Consider the following 13,886-nt stretch of genomic DNA (forward strand, 5'->3'; position numbering starts at 1 on the left):
TCTGCCAGGAACAGCCCTCAACTCACCCTCTACCCGAACAGCATGAAGGACTCCTGACTGGTCTCTCCTTCGAGGGGGCTTGGCTGACCACCCAGGTAAAGCGTGCCCCTGGGTCCCGGCCATCAGCCCTGGGGATGCTCAGTAGAGATGAGCCACATGGGCACAGAACAGGGCGACTTGTCTGTCCCCCCTCTGGCTGTGGGCCCCTTGATCTCGGGGACCACGTGGGATTTGCCTAACATGGGGTCTGCCATGGGCCTGGGACTTGGCCACAAGCCAGGGGAGGAGGCATCGGGGCACACTCTGCAGCTGACAGCGCTCTCCCTTCACTTTCTGCAGATTCGGGGGCACATGAGCTAATATTGGAGCGAATAAGGACATCAAAAACAAACCATCTTTAGAGTAAAGGCATGGCAACCCCGGGCACTTTCCAAGGCAGGCGGGATGAGTGAACCAGGCCAGTGGGGGCTGAACACCTGCTGTGCCCACCAGGGACCCAGCTCTGGCACAGCTTCTCACTGCCACGTGGGAACGTGCATGCTGAGTGGCCAGATCTCTGTACCACATCTTGTAATTTCTAAAGAGAATCCAGAAATCCAGACCTGCCTACACAATTTTTTTTTTTTTTTTTTGAGACGGAGTCTCGCTCTATTGCCCAGGCTGGAGTGCAATGGTGCAATCTCGGCTCACTGCAACCTCTGCCTCCCGGGTTCAAGTGATTCTTCTGCCTCAGCCTCTTGAGTAGCTGGGATTACAGGTCCGCACCACCACGCCCAGCTAATTTTTGTATTTTTAGTAGAGACGGGGTTTCACCGTGTTGACCAGGATGTTCTCGATCTCTTGACCCCATGATCTGCCCACCTCAGCCTCCCAAAGTGCTGGGATTACAGGCGTGAGCCACCACGCCCAGCCTCCTACATGATTTCTAAAAACTGACAACACCCTGTGAATGGGAGAGGGAGGCTGCCCCATCCTGGCCAAGCCCCTGCCCCGGTGATCCCCGTTGCTAAGAGGTGGAGGGGGTGGGGCTCAGCCCAGGAACTTTATCATGAACTTGCTTGACCCTGGGCCACCTTCTGAGGAGAGAAGGTGACATTATTTCTCTGCTAAGCAATTCCCATGAAGCCCCATCCCAGGCTCTTCCTCCATCAAAAGGACAGGCATCTGGGGCATGGGAAGACCAGCTGCCCGCCTCACCCGGCCCGACTCATGGGCACTTTTTCAGAGCTCCTGGCCCTGGGGTACACAGAGGGGTCCTGGGGTCAGACTGGACCACTCCGCAAAGGCCAGTGTGAGCCTGCTCCATGGTGTCACCTGGGAGCGGGGACGGAGGAGCTGCCGGGGATAGCACGTGCTGCACCATGCAGGGTTTGCATAGGGATCTGGCATGTTCTTTGGTGACGGGACATCCCCAAGGCCCTGCCAGGGGCCTTTGCCAGGAGAACATAAGTCAGTCTTGTCTATGCAAGTAGGCACCGAGTCGGCAGGCCAGATTTGGATGAGCCTTCTGTCCACCATTCAAAATGCACGCCCTGTGTTCCTGGAGAAAGCAGTGCTGGGAGGCTTCGTCCCGGGGAATTTTCCTCTCCAAGGCCTTTTTCATTTGGAAAAACCCACAAAGCTCCTACCAATGGCTTGCTCTTTGTCTGTCTCCCCATTAGGTTGGGACCTGCAGAGGGCACCCCTCGGCCTAGCACAGGGCCTGATGCATAGAGCTGGTCATCCCGCACCGCCCTGCAGAGCACATGAACGCAGGAGTCAGACGCTGGCCAGCGGCTGCAGCAGCAGTGGCAAACGTCTCCCCAAGGCCAGGACCAAGGGGAAGCCACGCGGCTGGGAAACCCACCCTCCTTGGCTCTAGGGTGCCTCGAGCTCGATATTCCTGCAGGCAATCTCCCGTCGACCCCTTGCTGATGGCCTCTGCCGGAGCAGAAGGGAGAGGGTCTAGCGGGAGGTGGTCTGAGTAGGTGCATGGAGCCTCCAGCCTATCTGCGAGGCCGGTGTGATCAGATGCGGGACAGCCCTCCCTCCACACCCATCTCCTCCAACCTCACTGTGCTTGACTCCTGCCCACCGCCAGGCAGGGCCACCAGAGTGCCCTCCTTTAAGGAGCTCCCTGCTGACCACAGCGTCCCGACCTCTGCTTTAGATTTAGAGGCTGATTCACGCTCTCTCAGCTGCCGATTCTCTCAAGGTGAGACTTAAGGCTGCGGAGGCAGGTCTTCTTTGTTCTATTCCCCCCACTCCTGTTGCTGGCACAGAGCTGGGTGCCCCCTGGAGGGTGTCAAATGGATTCCTCTAAACTCCTTTACCCAGACCTTTTGGCCAAGAGCAAGACCAAAGTGTAGGTAATTCCCGAATGCAGATTCAATAGTGAGAAAGAAGCGAATCCAAATCCGAGGGCTACTGGTTGTAGGGCAAGGCCCCTCTGGAGCCTGCCTCACCAGCCCCAGCAAAGGGACGTGGATGGAGCTACTCTGGGGACGGAGTGCAGGGTCCCCCTTCCCCGGCCACTCACCTTGAGGGCATTGTGGGACGTGCCGCTGGGACGCCTCCTTCCCCCATCTTCCAGCTGCATTTCAGAATACAGCTCCTCCTCGTCCTCCTCCATGATGTCTGAGAGGTCAGACCCCCGGCTGCTCTCCGTGTGGTACTCGTCTCCATGGCAACAGTGCGGCTGGGGGCCAAGCAAAGGGGCTACTGAGTGGATGGCTCCTTCCGCATCCTAGAGGAGGCCAGATTGAGCTTGCCAACCCTTTCCCTGCTTTGCTGACTCTCGGGGTTCACAGGCCCAGAGATGGGCACGGGGTGTGTCACTCGTTCTGGAAAGTGAGGCTGGGAGAGGATATACCCACCCTCTCTGTTGAAGTGGCAGAGACAGGATCAGCGCAGGTCTCTCAGCTCCAACAGGTACAGAAACACCTGAGCTCTGGACAAGACAGAAAACCCACTGGGGCTTACAAAATACGTGGGCAGAATGTCCATTTCTGGGCACCCTCAGCTTCTCCAACTTATTGGCTGGACAAAGGCTGCAAACTCTGGTGACAGTGAGGATCAGTGCACACCAGGTGTACACCGGATCCAGCATTGTGTCAGAGGGGCAGGGGGATAGTGGTAAGGTGGGGTGTATATGCACCATAAAAAGGCACTTCGGTTTTTAAAACATGCCACGTTGTCTAACACACACGCGCAGACACTGGCAGACAGCCTGGCCTGGCAGGAGGTGGAGCCGCCGCGCCGCACAGACTGTGTGCTCGCTCCAGGCCCAGCTCGGCCTCAGCACGAGATGAAGATTGTGCAGATAGCAGGGGCACTGGGCGGAGGCTGCGGACAGCGTAAAGGCTTCAACAAAAAAAAGTGTCTTTAAATGAAGCGGCTACCTGGTAACATGCCAGCTTGGAGACGGCGACAGGCCGGGTGGACTCTCGCAGTGATGGTGCCAGCAGCAGCCGCCGATTTCCACTCACAGAGAAAGCACCCCGTCTCGTGGTAACGGTATTCAAAGCAAACCTTCGACAACTCAAACTACACGCTGTCATGCGCTCAGATTTATGAATGCAATACATCCATAAAGATACTGTGTTTTTGCTACATGGTGTCGATTGGGAACAGTTTATTTTGCGGGGGTGTGGCAAGACAAAAGTATTCAATAGCATTCTGTGACGTATTTATCTTAAAAAAATCTGGCTTCAGTGACTAACCTAGATGAAGATGTGTATGCGTGGGCATCACGGTCAGTTCCTGGCCTGCTGAGGGAGGCTGCATGGCACTGCAGATGGAAGGTTTCTGGCCCCGAGCCCGCAGGAGGGAGGATGGGAAGGGCCTCAGCTGGGCAATCTGTAACACCAGCCTCTCAGCTGCACCAGGCCTAACGCTTCCAACCAGGCTCCAAGTGGAAGGCATGAAAGCGAACTGGGTTTAAATGGATGAAAAAGGTGAGGTTGTTTCTAACGAGGCCCTCCCAAGGCCCCTGGCGAGGGACTTCCTGCACCACAGAACAGTCTCACTTTGTTCAACCCCAGCAGCGAGCTAGGGGTCAACTCCTGAGACGGAAGGAGGCGTCTGGCGTTCACCAGATGCTTGAGGTCAGCCGACTCTCCATTCCTGGAATAGTGTTCTAAGCAAAGGTCGCCAGCATTTCAGGGAGATGTCTAGTGACTGGCCGAAGGCACTCAGCAAGTAAACAACAGGGCTGAGACCAAGGTCCAGGTCTGCCCTTACCTCTGCTGACAGAGAACATGGCCTTAGAAACTCCACCTGGCGGGTGCCTTCTCCTGGGGGACACGCGGCTTTACCTCCAGTCCTCAGTGGAGAATGCCGGCAGGCAGATGGCCCTCCCTGGGGATAGGGGAGGTGCCGAGCCCTGCATCCAGCAGGCCTGGGGCTATAAATTTCACTTATAGAGAAGCTGAGGTAAAGCTTCCACAAGACGGGATTTTTATCATCACTATAGCAAACTTCAGTCTTGTCACTTGGCAAACCACCTTTTCTCTCACCAAACTAAAAATCACAAATTCCTCTTAAAAGCCTCTTTCCTTAGATTTAATGAGGGTACAGAGTTTCAGTTACACGCAGAGCAGGTTCTGCGGGCCTCGTGTTCAGCATGGGCAATGACAGATGTATTAATTCACCTGACTGGGACAGACTTTTTTTCTTTTTGAGACCAGGTCTCACCCTGTTGCCCAGACTGGAGTGCGGTGTCACGATCTCAGCTCACTGCAACCTCCACCTCCCAGGTTCAAGCAATTCTCGTGCCTCAGCCTCCTGAGTAGCTGGGATTACAGGCACCTGCCACCACACCCAGCTAATTTTTATATTTTTAATGGAGACGGGGTTTCACCATGTTGGCCAGGCTGGTCTCAAACTCCTGACCTCAAGTGATCCACCCGCCTTGGCCTCCCAAAGTGCTGGGAACACAGGCTTGAGCCACCACACTCAGCCGTGCGTGACAGTCTTTACACAGTGGGTACCTACATCCAGTCATCAAGACGTACACCTGGAACACAGACAGTCTTTGTCAATGAAACACTTTTAAAAATAGATAAAGATATTATTTATTGGTATAGCGAGCATTTCTCACTGTGGACTGAATGGAAATGTATTTGAAATATTGGGAGAATGGAGGTGATTTTTTCAGAGCAAATGTCTCGGCTACCCTCAGCCTCACTTCTTTCATTCATTCATTCGACAAACACTCATTGGGCACCTACTATGTGTGAAATGCTAGAGATACTATAATAGTCAACTAAAAGTGGAGGCTTCCGCCTGCTAGAACGTCAGTGTCTTGGGGCAGATGGGATAACGCCGGGGTAAGGGTACGTGTGACGGGGCGGGCAGCGTGGAGAAGCGGGTGGTCAGGAAATGCTTCCCGGGTTGTAAAACCAGCGGTCTGTGCACCAGCTCAACTTCAGTCACTCCCTGCCACCATCATGATGCGTCACCTAGCCAGATGTCATCCGTATGATTAATGAATGTATTCTTTGAATTGAATCAATATTTAATGTTACTTTTACAGAAAATATCTCGACTGTAAATGGAAAACAAGTATCACTTGTCATCTAAATGAATACAGCATAAAACAATGCTGCTAAATATTAATGCTTTTTAAATTTTAATAGAAGCAGACCTGTTTGCTCTGTTAAAAAAGGAAACAAGCACGACAACGTTAATAGCATGCTTAGCCAGACAGACTTCCTCTGCAGGCTCATCAGAAGGACTGGAAGGCCCTTGAAAGTGCAGAGCTGTGTTTCTGCTGCTGTATTTCTACTCTTCTCTAGAAAAGTCATCTCTTGTAGCAGGTGTGGTCATCCAGAGCTGGGCGTCAGCAGTGGTGGCTACCAGCCACGTGTAGCTGTTTACATGTAAACTAATTAGAATGTAAACTAATCTGTAACTAATTTTATAGAAGTAAAAATTCAGGGCCTCAGTCACACTCAGCCCCAGGTGACCGCATGTCCAGGGCTCTGTGGCCACCTGGGGCTGTGGCTGCCATAAGACAGCACTGAATGCCAATCTCAAAAACCAGTGGGGATGTGGGTCCCACACCCAGAGAACAAGTGCTCCAGCCTTTCGTCTGGGTTCAAAACCTGAGCAGATTGCAGGGAAGGTAATGATTCACTCCTGGGTAGGTGGAAAACAGGGCACACTGGGAAAGGCATGGAAACAGGTCTTCTGCAGGCCTCGGTTCAACCTAATTCCAGCTCTGTTAGAAGACCATCTGCGTAATCATGGACAAAAATTCTCAATTCTGTGGGCCTCAGTTTCCCTGTATACACAAAATAAGAGCTCACATTTACTGAGAACTTACTACATGCCAGTTGCATTTTGCGTGTCATGCAACACACGGAAAGCCTCATAAACCTGTGCTATCGTGGCAGGTGTTGCTGACTCCACATTTGCTATGGACTAAGCTGTATTTCCCCACCCCGCCCTCTTCAGAGGTTGAAACCTTAACCACCAATGTGACTTTATTTGGAGACAGGCTCTTTAAAAAGGTGATTAAGATTATATGACATCATGATGGTAGGGCCCTAATCCAACAGGACTGTTTTCCTTACAAAAAGAGGACAAGGTACCAGGGATGTACAGGGTAAAGGCCACGTGAGGACTCAGGGAGAAGGCACCATCTGCAGGCCTCAGGGAGGCCTCAGGGGAAACCAGCCCTGCTGGTGCCTCGGTCCTGGACTTCCAGCCCCCAGCACTGTGAGAAGCAGACTCGTGCTGTTTGAGCCACCTGATCTGTGGTATTCTGTGATGGCAGCCCCAGCAGACCAGTACAACAGTCAACAGAAATCCTATCTCCAGAACTCACCCAGGGCCCAGCACCAAGAGAATGAATCATCTGTGACCCAAGCGACCAAAACAGATACCTTTCTCTACTGAGATGGCCCCTAAGGTTAGGGAAATAAAAGATACCTGGGGCCGAGGGGTCAAGGCCTGGCTGGCATGGCTGCTCTCGAAATTCCTATGCTGCAAGAAAACCCACACTCTTGCTAAACTCCCCAACAACAGGAGCTGTGGGACTCCTCCTAACTCTCATTTACAACCCAGACCACGCAACTCCAGCTGGGCAGAGGACCGGCCTTACACACACTCTTTTCTGACAAGCGACTGTAGACATGAAGCCGGTTTCAGCTTAAAGAGGCTTAGGCCCATTTTAGCTTAGGCGTTGAGTCCTGGGGTTCACCTTTTGGTAGGAAGAGCCAATTCCACCTAACACTAAAACCCCGCCCCAGGTGCGGTGCTACAGATAGGTCTACTCACTGCATGTGTGTGTGTGACTCCTCTCGGACGGATGGACAGCTTTTCCCCAACCTGAATGCCTATGGTTCTGTGTAATGTGGACCCTGTGAGGCACAAAAACCACCCTGCCCTTCCCTCTTCAGAGACAGCACCCTCAGCACGCACCAGAGCCTCTCCAATAAAGCTCTCCTTTCTACCACTGAGCCACGCTGGTGGGCTTTTGGATGACACGTCACTGATAAGCCATTCATTGGAATCCAGTTCCTGCCTGGGTAGTGGCCATGTGACCTCAGTCTGCTCAGCGAGATATCATGGGAAGTCCGACTAGAAGGAAGTCTGGCTTCCATTCATCCCTTTTTTCCTTCTTGGGGTTCTCTCATAGGAGGGTGCGATTATTGGAGCTATGGCAGCCACTTTGTAACCATGAGAGAAAGGCCAAGAGAATGGAAGAGACAGAACCCAGACCCCTGACACACTGAGAGCCAAATCCACCTCGCAGCCTCTACTGCAGACTTCCTGTGATGTGGGGTAATTAAACGTCTTTGTCGTCTTAGCCGTGATTAGTTGGACATTCCGTTTCTGAATGATTTGGATCTTCCAGATGAAGACCATCATGGCTGGAGGAGTCAGGGGACTTGCCCACTTGTGGTCTGTAACCAGCCGGGACATAAACCCAGGTCTGAGAGATGCCAGTCGCCCTCTCTGGGTATGGGGCTGTTTTGCTGTGGGAGTGGGTACAGAGGATACTGTGTGATCTGATATCTGCAGCGTCTTTGAGCTCCCAAGATGGAGCATTCCCCAGGCCCTCGGTTATTTCCAGTTGCTCCTGTTGTCCAAGTTTTGTTCTTTACAGCATCCGAGGGCATTTCCATTAGAATGTGCATGATCGGAAATCAGACAGAAACCCCACACTGGCTGAATGTGTTCCTCGTGAGCCCAGCTCTGACGTTTTGCTGTTCCGAAGGACGAACACTGGCCGTGTTATTTTGTTTCCCATGATACCTCCCTAGCAGATGTCCAACAAACATCTGCCCGATTAACGGAGGTGAATGAGCGAATGGCAGGTTCTGCCTGAACTGAGCCTAACCCTACCAGGACCTGCAAAACCACCCCCATGACCAAATACCAGGATGGTGCAGTGGGGGCGGGTGGAAGCCCTGCACCTCGACTTTTTCAGTTATCCCCAGTGAGGGTACGTGACAGGCATCATCAAACCTAAGCTTAAGAAATCTAGCATGACTTGGGACCCCAGCTGGGCGTCTCCATCTCTCTAGGGACCCAAGGGTAGCAGGGAAAAGTGCCCACGTCTCTTGATCCCCACGGGGCCTGCTCCGAGCCCATGCCGACCAAGAGGACGGTGTGGGGTCTGGCCCGCACTCACCTGCTTGCCGAGTTCAGAGCCTTTCAGGAAGTCGTCCACCGAGGCGCCCCTCCTCTTGAAGTCTGGGGAGTCGTAGGCGTCCTCCTCATCCGAGGCGGCATACTGCCCTGCGCTGCTTCTCTCTAGGAAGACGCTCCTTTTCTCTAACTTGGAAAGAGAAAGGAGGCACACGGGTGAGGCAGGGCCACACTCAGCCCCACCTGCACTCGCGAAACCTTCCGCCCCTCAGAGCCTGGCCAGGCGCCCCCCACACAGTGCTCCGGGCCCAGCTCTGCCACCCTCTCGCTGCCCCAGACCCACCAGAATCTTTTTTTTTTTTTTTTTTTTTTTTTTTTGAGACAGAGTCTCACTCTATCGCCCAGGCTAGAGTGCAGTGGCGTGATCTCGGCTCACTGAAACCTCTGACTCCCAGGTTCAAGCGATTCTCCTGCCTCAGCCTCCCAAGTAGCTGGGACTACAGGTGCCCACCACCACGCCTGGCTAATTTTCGTATTTTTAGTAGAGACGGGGTTTCACTATGTTGGTCAGGCTGGTCTCAAACTCCTGAGCTCAGGTGATCCGCCCGCCTCGGCCTCCCAGACTACTGGGATTACAGGCATGAGCCACCGCGTCCGGCCTCTTTTTAACCTTTGAGGTAATATTTGGATACAGAGATGACACCTCATTCCCTCCATTGGTCCCCTCTGCCCAGCTTTTTTAAATACTTTGACCAATTCACATTTGTCTGAAACACAGGACTTGGAAGGATTTGCTTCCTCTCCGGCCCCAGGCTTCCCGGGCTTCCCAGGCTTCCCAGGCTTCCCTGCCTTCACAGCCTTCTTGGGGACCTGGAGCAGGAGTGGAGCCGCATCCCACAGGGCAGCTGCTACCCCGTCCTGCCCACGGCCTCCCCAGAAGCACCATCTCCCAAGCCCGGGGCCTGGGCTTCTGCCTGTCAGCCAATCAGAGCCATGGTGAATTCACATATTCTGAAGGGGGGGTTTCCTTTACACAAAGGCCACAAATTCATGTTTAGTATTTTTATTAGTGGTCAATGTTGAAAGAATTAGGAAATTTCACAGAACATTTCCAGTTTTTCAAGCCACGGAGAAGGTGGCTCCCTGCCCAGTGTCACCGTCATCCTCTCTGTCCTAGACATACCTGAGCTGCTGCTCAGCACTGACCTCTCAGGGTGCGTGCCCCGCCTCAGTTTCCCTGGCCTGGCCCCCAGCCCAGAGGAACACTCACAGGAGGATGGTGTAGGGTCCTGGTGAGACCGCACAGGCTGACCCAGCAGGGCCGAGGGCCCTGGCCAGGGCTGTGCTGCCGCCTCAGGTGGAAATGGGCTCAACACAGCAGGAGAGACAAGACTGGGTTCTGGGTGGGGGTGCGGACACACGGTCTGGCTCCCAGCCCCACATCTCCACCCCCAGCCCTGCACAGGAGGCATTACTCTGCCGGCAGTTTCTCAAAAATTCACGTCCCATTGCACGTGTCATCTGGAACATGGCCCTACCACAATCCAAATGCTCTCTCCTGGACCCAGAAAAGTTCAGTTAGCAGGCATGCAAGTATGTACGCAGGGACCTGTATGCCCACATGTGTTTCTACACACAGGTACAGATGTGTATGTGAGGACACATACAGATACGTGTATCTGTGGGTGCATGTCCATACATGTATAGACACATGTGTGCATGTGTGTGTACATATTTACATGCACACACACACAGAACCTAGGACTCTGCAGCCAGCAAAACCAGGAACAGCCAGCCCGGTTCGGGAAACTGGGTCCCGGCCAACTTCCACCGGACAACTCTCAGATCCCTTGTCGCACACCAAGACCGTTGTCTGGATTTTTCTGAGCCTTCTTTCTAAGCCAGGCGAGCGCCTGGCATTTCCTTAGTTATGTGGCTACATATTTGTAAATAAAAAACACCATTTAACTCAATCAGGATCAGGCACATGACAGAGTCCACCAGCAAAGCTATGGGCTGAGCGTGGCCCCCCTCCCGGCAAGCTGGGATGCGGTCCCCCTCCGTGGGCTGGGGAGATGACAGGGCCCCGTCCCATGGGGCTCGGGGACTGAGGAGTCACTGAAGTGGGAGCCTCAGCCTTACCCTGCTGCTCTCAGCCACCCTCTGTGCGGCCTCCCGGGCCATGGCCTTGGCGACGGTAGTGGACACTGGGGTGCCCTGCGGCTGCGGCAGGATGCGGCTGGGTGAGGGCGACCGCCTTCCAGGGCCTGCGGGCGGCTCCAGCGTGTGCCCATGCACAGGGCCAGGTGCACGGCTCTGCTCCCAGGCCTCGTCCATCCTGGCGTGGGGACCCAGGCGCTCGTCTTTGGTATCGGGGACTCCAGAACTTGCTAATGGCTTTGATTGGGGTGCAGGTCTTGGGTGGGGGGTAGGAGGCACCAGGAGCTCGGGGGGAACGGCAGCAACTGCAGAGTCCACGGACTCGCCCTGGGCGGAGAGGGTCCGCACGGTCACGCCCTTGGCCTCCAAGCTCCGCAGCCGCACGAGCTCCACGGCCGTGCTGTCTGCCGTGGGGAAGATGACTTCAGCCACCTGTGGACAAGCAGAGCAGGCTCGCGGGCTGCCTGAGATGAGCCCCGCGGTCCTGCATGGGGAGCCGGCCAGTCGTCTGCCCAGATGCCCGGTGCAAAGGATCACCCCCAGCAATCTCCAACTCCAACCACCCACCAGATATGGAAGCTCCAGGAAGTCTTGCGGGGAGGGGGCAGGGACAGGTTCACAGACCTCAGGCACCAGGACCCAGTCAGTGGAAGGGGTTCTGTGAGGCCAGTGACGTCAACTGTTTATCTCCCATCCTCTGGACCCGTTCTGAGTAGACGCAGGGCCAGACAGGGGAGCGAGTGTCAGGTTTAACACTGCCACAGCCGGAGGGGAGAGAGGGGCTCAGGCAGAGGCCAACGTGGGCTTCCAACTGCTGGGAGACAGCAGGGCTGAGGGCTCCTCTGCAGGGGCCAGGGCCCATGCTGGGAGCTTCCTGCCTCAGAGCACAGGAGTCAGCTGGAAGCGGCTCAGGCAGACGCGCTGCCTCTGTTTCCAAGTCACCCCTGCTCCCGCAGGGCAGAGCTGGGGACGGCGGCGAGGAGCAGCTGCTTTTCCAAGCCCTCCCTGAGGGCAGATGCTTCTACTTCACCCCAGGCCGGGCTAGGGGGCTGGTGTCCGTGGTTCCCTACACCAGGCACCAGGGATATACCCATTTCTTGGAGTCAAGGCCTGGCCACCTCTTAACGTGCAGACCCAGCAGTGTTTCAAGGCGGGACGTGCCTTTGGCCATGGGTATCATCTTGCTAAGACTCAGTTTGTTGAAATGAATAAGGCAGTCATCAATCAAGAATGTTCTGATACTGGGGGTCCCCTCTCTGGCCCCTGCATTTTTAATACACAGCAGAGCAGGGAAGGGGATGAGTGAGGGGAGGGAGGTGGGGGGAATGCTGGAAATGAGGAAGGGGCCTTGGGGTGGGGTGGGTGGTGCTCAGTACAGTGATGGAGTCTTCGGGGCTGAGGGTGCCTCCAGTGATCAGGGCTGGAGGAGCAGGCCCTGCCTCCTTCACTGAGCAAATACCGGGCCCATCCCAGCTACACTAGAGCCTAACAAGCTCCCCACCCCCACCGGACCCAACGAAAACTCACCCTCTGCCCTTTGGCGTACACGCCGTAGCCGGTAACGTTTGCGCCGTTGGACAGCCCGGAGGGCGTCAGCACGGGTGGTCTCCAGGAGACCCGGATGGTGGCGGGGGTTGCCCCAGCCTGGACAGTGACATCTTGTGGGGGTGCTGGGGGGCCTGGGAGGGGACAGAAGGGAACGGAGGCGTTGAGGGCTCAGCCCTGATGACTGGGCTCCGCCCATCTCACCTGAAAACAAGATCATTCAGTAAAGTCACCAGGGAAAAAGAGAAGACACAGTGTTGACAGCACATCAGAAACTGTGGTGAGGTGGGAGGGTGGGGCCGGGGTACACTCAGATACCAGGATGCACAGCTGCCCTTTTCCTTTAAATTCAGCATTTAGTCACCATCTTCTGGGAAATGCAAACCTGAACTGTCTGTGGAACCATCTCCTCACCTGTCCTCAGTCTCCGTGACCCGGCAGAGCCACCTCTGCCCAGGGGGTCTCAGGCCTGGCCAGGCAGCCACACGATTGGCTCAGAGGGGGCCAATGAGATGCCGGCATTTGGCAGATCAAACGGAAGAGAGATCTTGGCGGAAAGCAATCCCCCATCCCCCTGCCTGCCCTGGTCCTCTCACCTTTCCTTCTCTCTTTTCTCTCCCTCTACCCTCTGCCTGGACCTCACATTCCCCATCTTACCGCACCATGAAACTGAGCAAAACTGAAGATGAAGAGACCAGGTCTGATGACATCATTGAACCTGAGAATCCATTTCTGCATGTGTGTATACGTGTGTGTGTGTAAATGTTTGTGTATGTATGGGTATATGTGTGTATGTGTGCATATGTGTGTATATGTGGGTGTGTTTGTGGATGTGTATGTATGTTCATGTGTACGTATGTGTGTGTGCATGTGTGTATGTGTGTATATGTGTGTGTATAGATGTAAGTGTATGTATGTGTGTAGATGTGTGGGCGTGTGTGTATGCAGGTGTATGTAGATGCATGTGTATGTATATATGTGTTTATGGGTATACGTGTTTGTGGGTGTGTATGTGTGTATGTATAAGTGTGTATTTGTGTGTGTCTATATGTGTGTGCGAGTCTGTGGGTCTGTGGGGCTGTCTGTGGGGGTGTGTGTGGGTGTATGTGGGTCTGTGGGGGTGTCGGTGGAGGTGTCTGTGGGTGTATATTTGTGTATGTGGGTCAGTGGGGGTGTCTGTGGGCCCGTGTGTGGGGGTGTATGTGTATTTGTGTATGTGGGTCTGTGGGGGTGTCTGTGGGGGTGTGTATATGTACTTGTGTATGTGGGTCTGTGGGGCTGTGTGTATGTGGGGTGTGTGTGAGTATAAGCACATCCATATCTCCCACCAGCTGTGTTACTCTGAAGAACCCCAACCTTGCGCCACCATCCCTGGGCATGGCTAACCCTGGCCGTACCTGCACCATCGTCCCTGGGCATGGCTAACCCTGGCCGTACCTGCACCACCGTCCCTGGGCATGGCTAACCCTGGCCGTACCTGCACCACCGTCCCTGGGCATGGCTAACCCTGGCCGTACCTGCACCACCGTCCCTGGGCATGGCTAACCCTGGCCATATCTGCACCACCGTCCCTGGGCATGGCTAACCCTGGCCGTACCTGC

At 54.6% G+C, this 13,886-nt stretch overlaps 1 protein-coding gene across 14 annotated transcripts in view; it reads right to left on the reverse strand.

Moving 5' to 3' along the window:
* RIMBP2 (RIMS binding protein 2) overlaps positions 1-13,886 on the reverse strand; it is a 329,378-nt gene that overhangs the window by 29,046 nt on the left and 286,446 nt on the right. For all 14 annotated transcript variants that reach the window (XM_050747669.1, XM_050747677.1, XM_050747675.1 and 11 more), the window contains 4 exons: positions 12,268-12,419; positions 10,723-11,172; positions 8,624-8,770; positions 2,519-2,677 (listed from right to left, as the gene is read on the reverse strand). In XM_050747669.1, the coding sequence (XP_050603626.1) occupies positions 2,519-2,677; positions 8,624-8,770; positions 10,723-11,172; positions 12,268-12,419 (908 nt within the window). The remainder of the gene's footprint in view (positions 1-2,518; positions 2,678-8,623; positions 8,771-10,722; positions 11,173-12,267; positions 12,420-13,886) is intronic.

Source organism: Macaca thibetana, chromosome 11, assembly GCF_024542745.1.
Source record: "Macaca thibetana thibetana isolate TM-01 chromosome 11, ASM2454274v1, whole genome shotgun sequence".
NCBI classification, from domain to species: Eukaryota; Metazoa; Chordata; class Mammalia; order Primates; family Cercopithecidae; genus Macaca; species Macaca thibetana.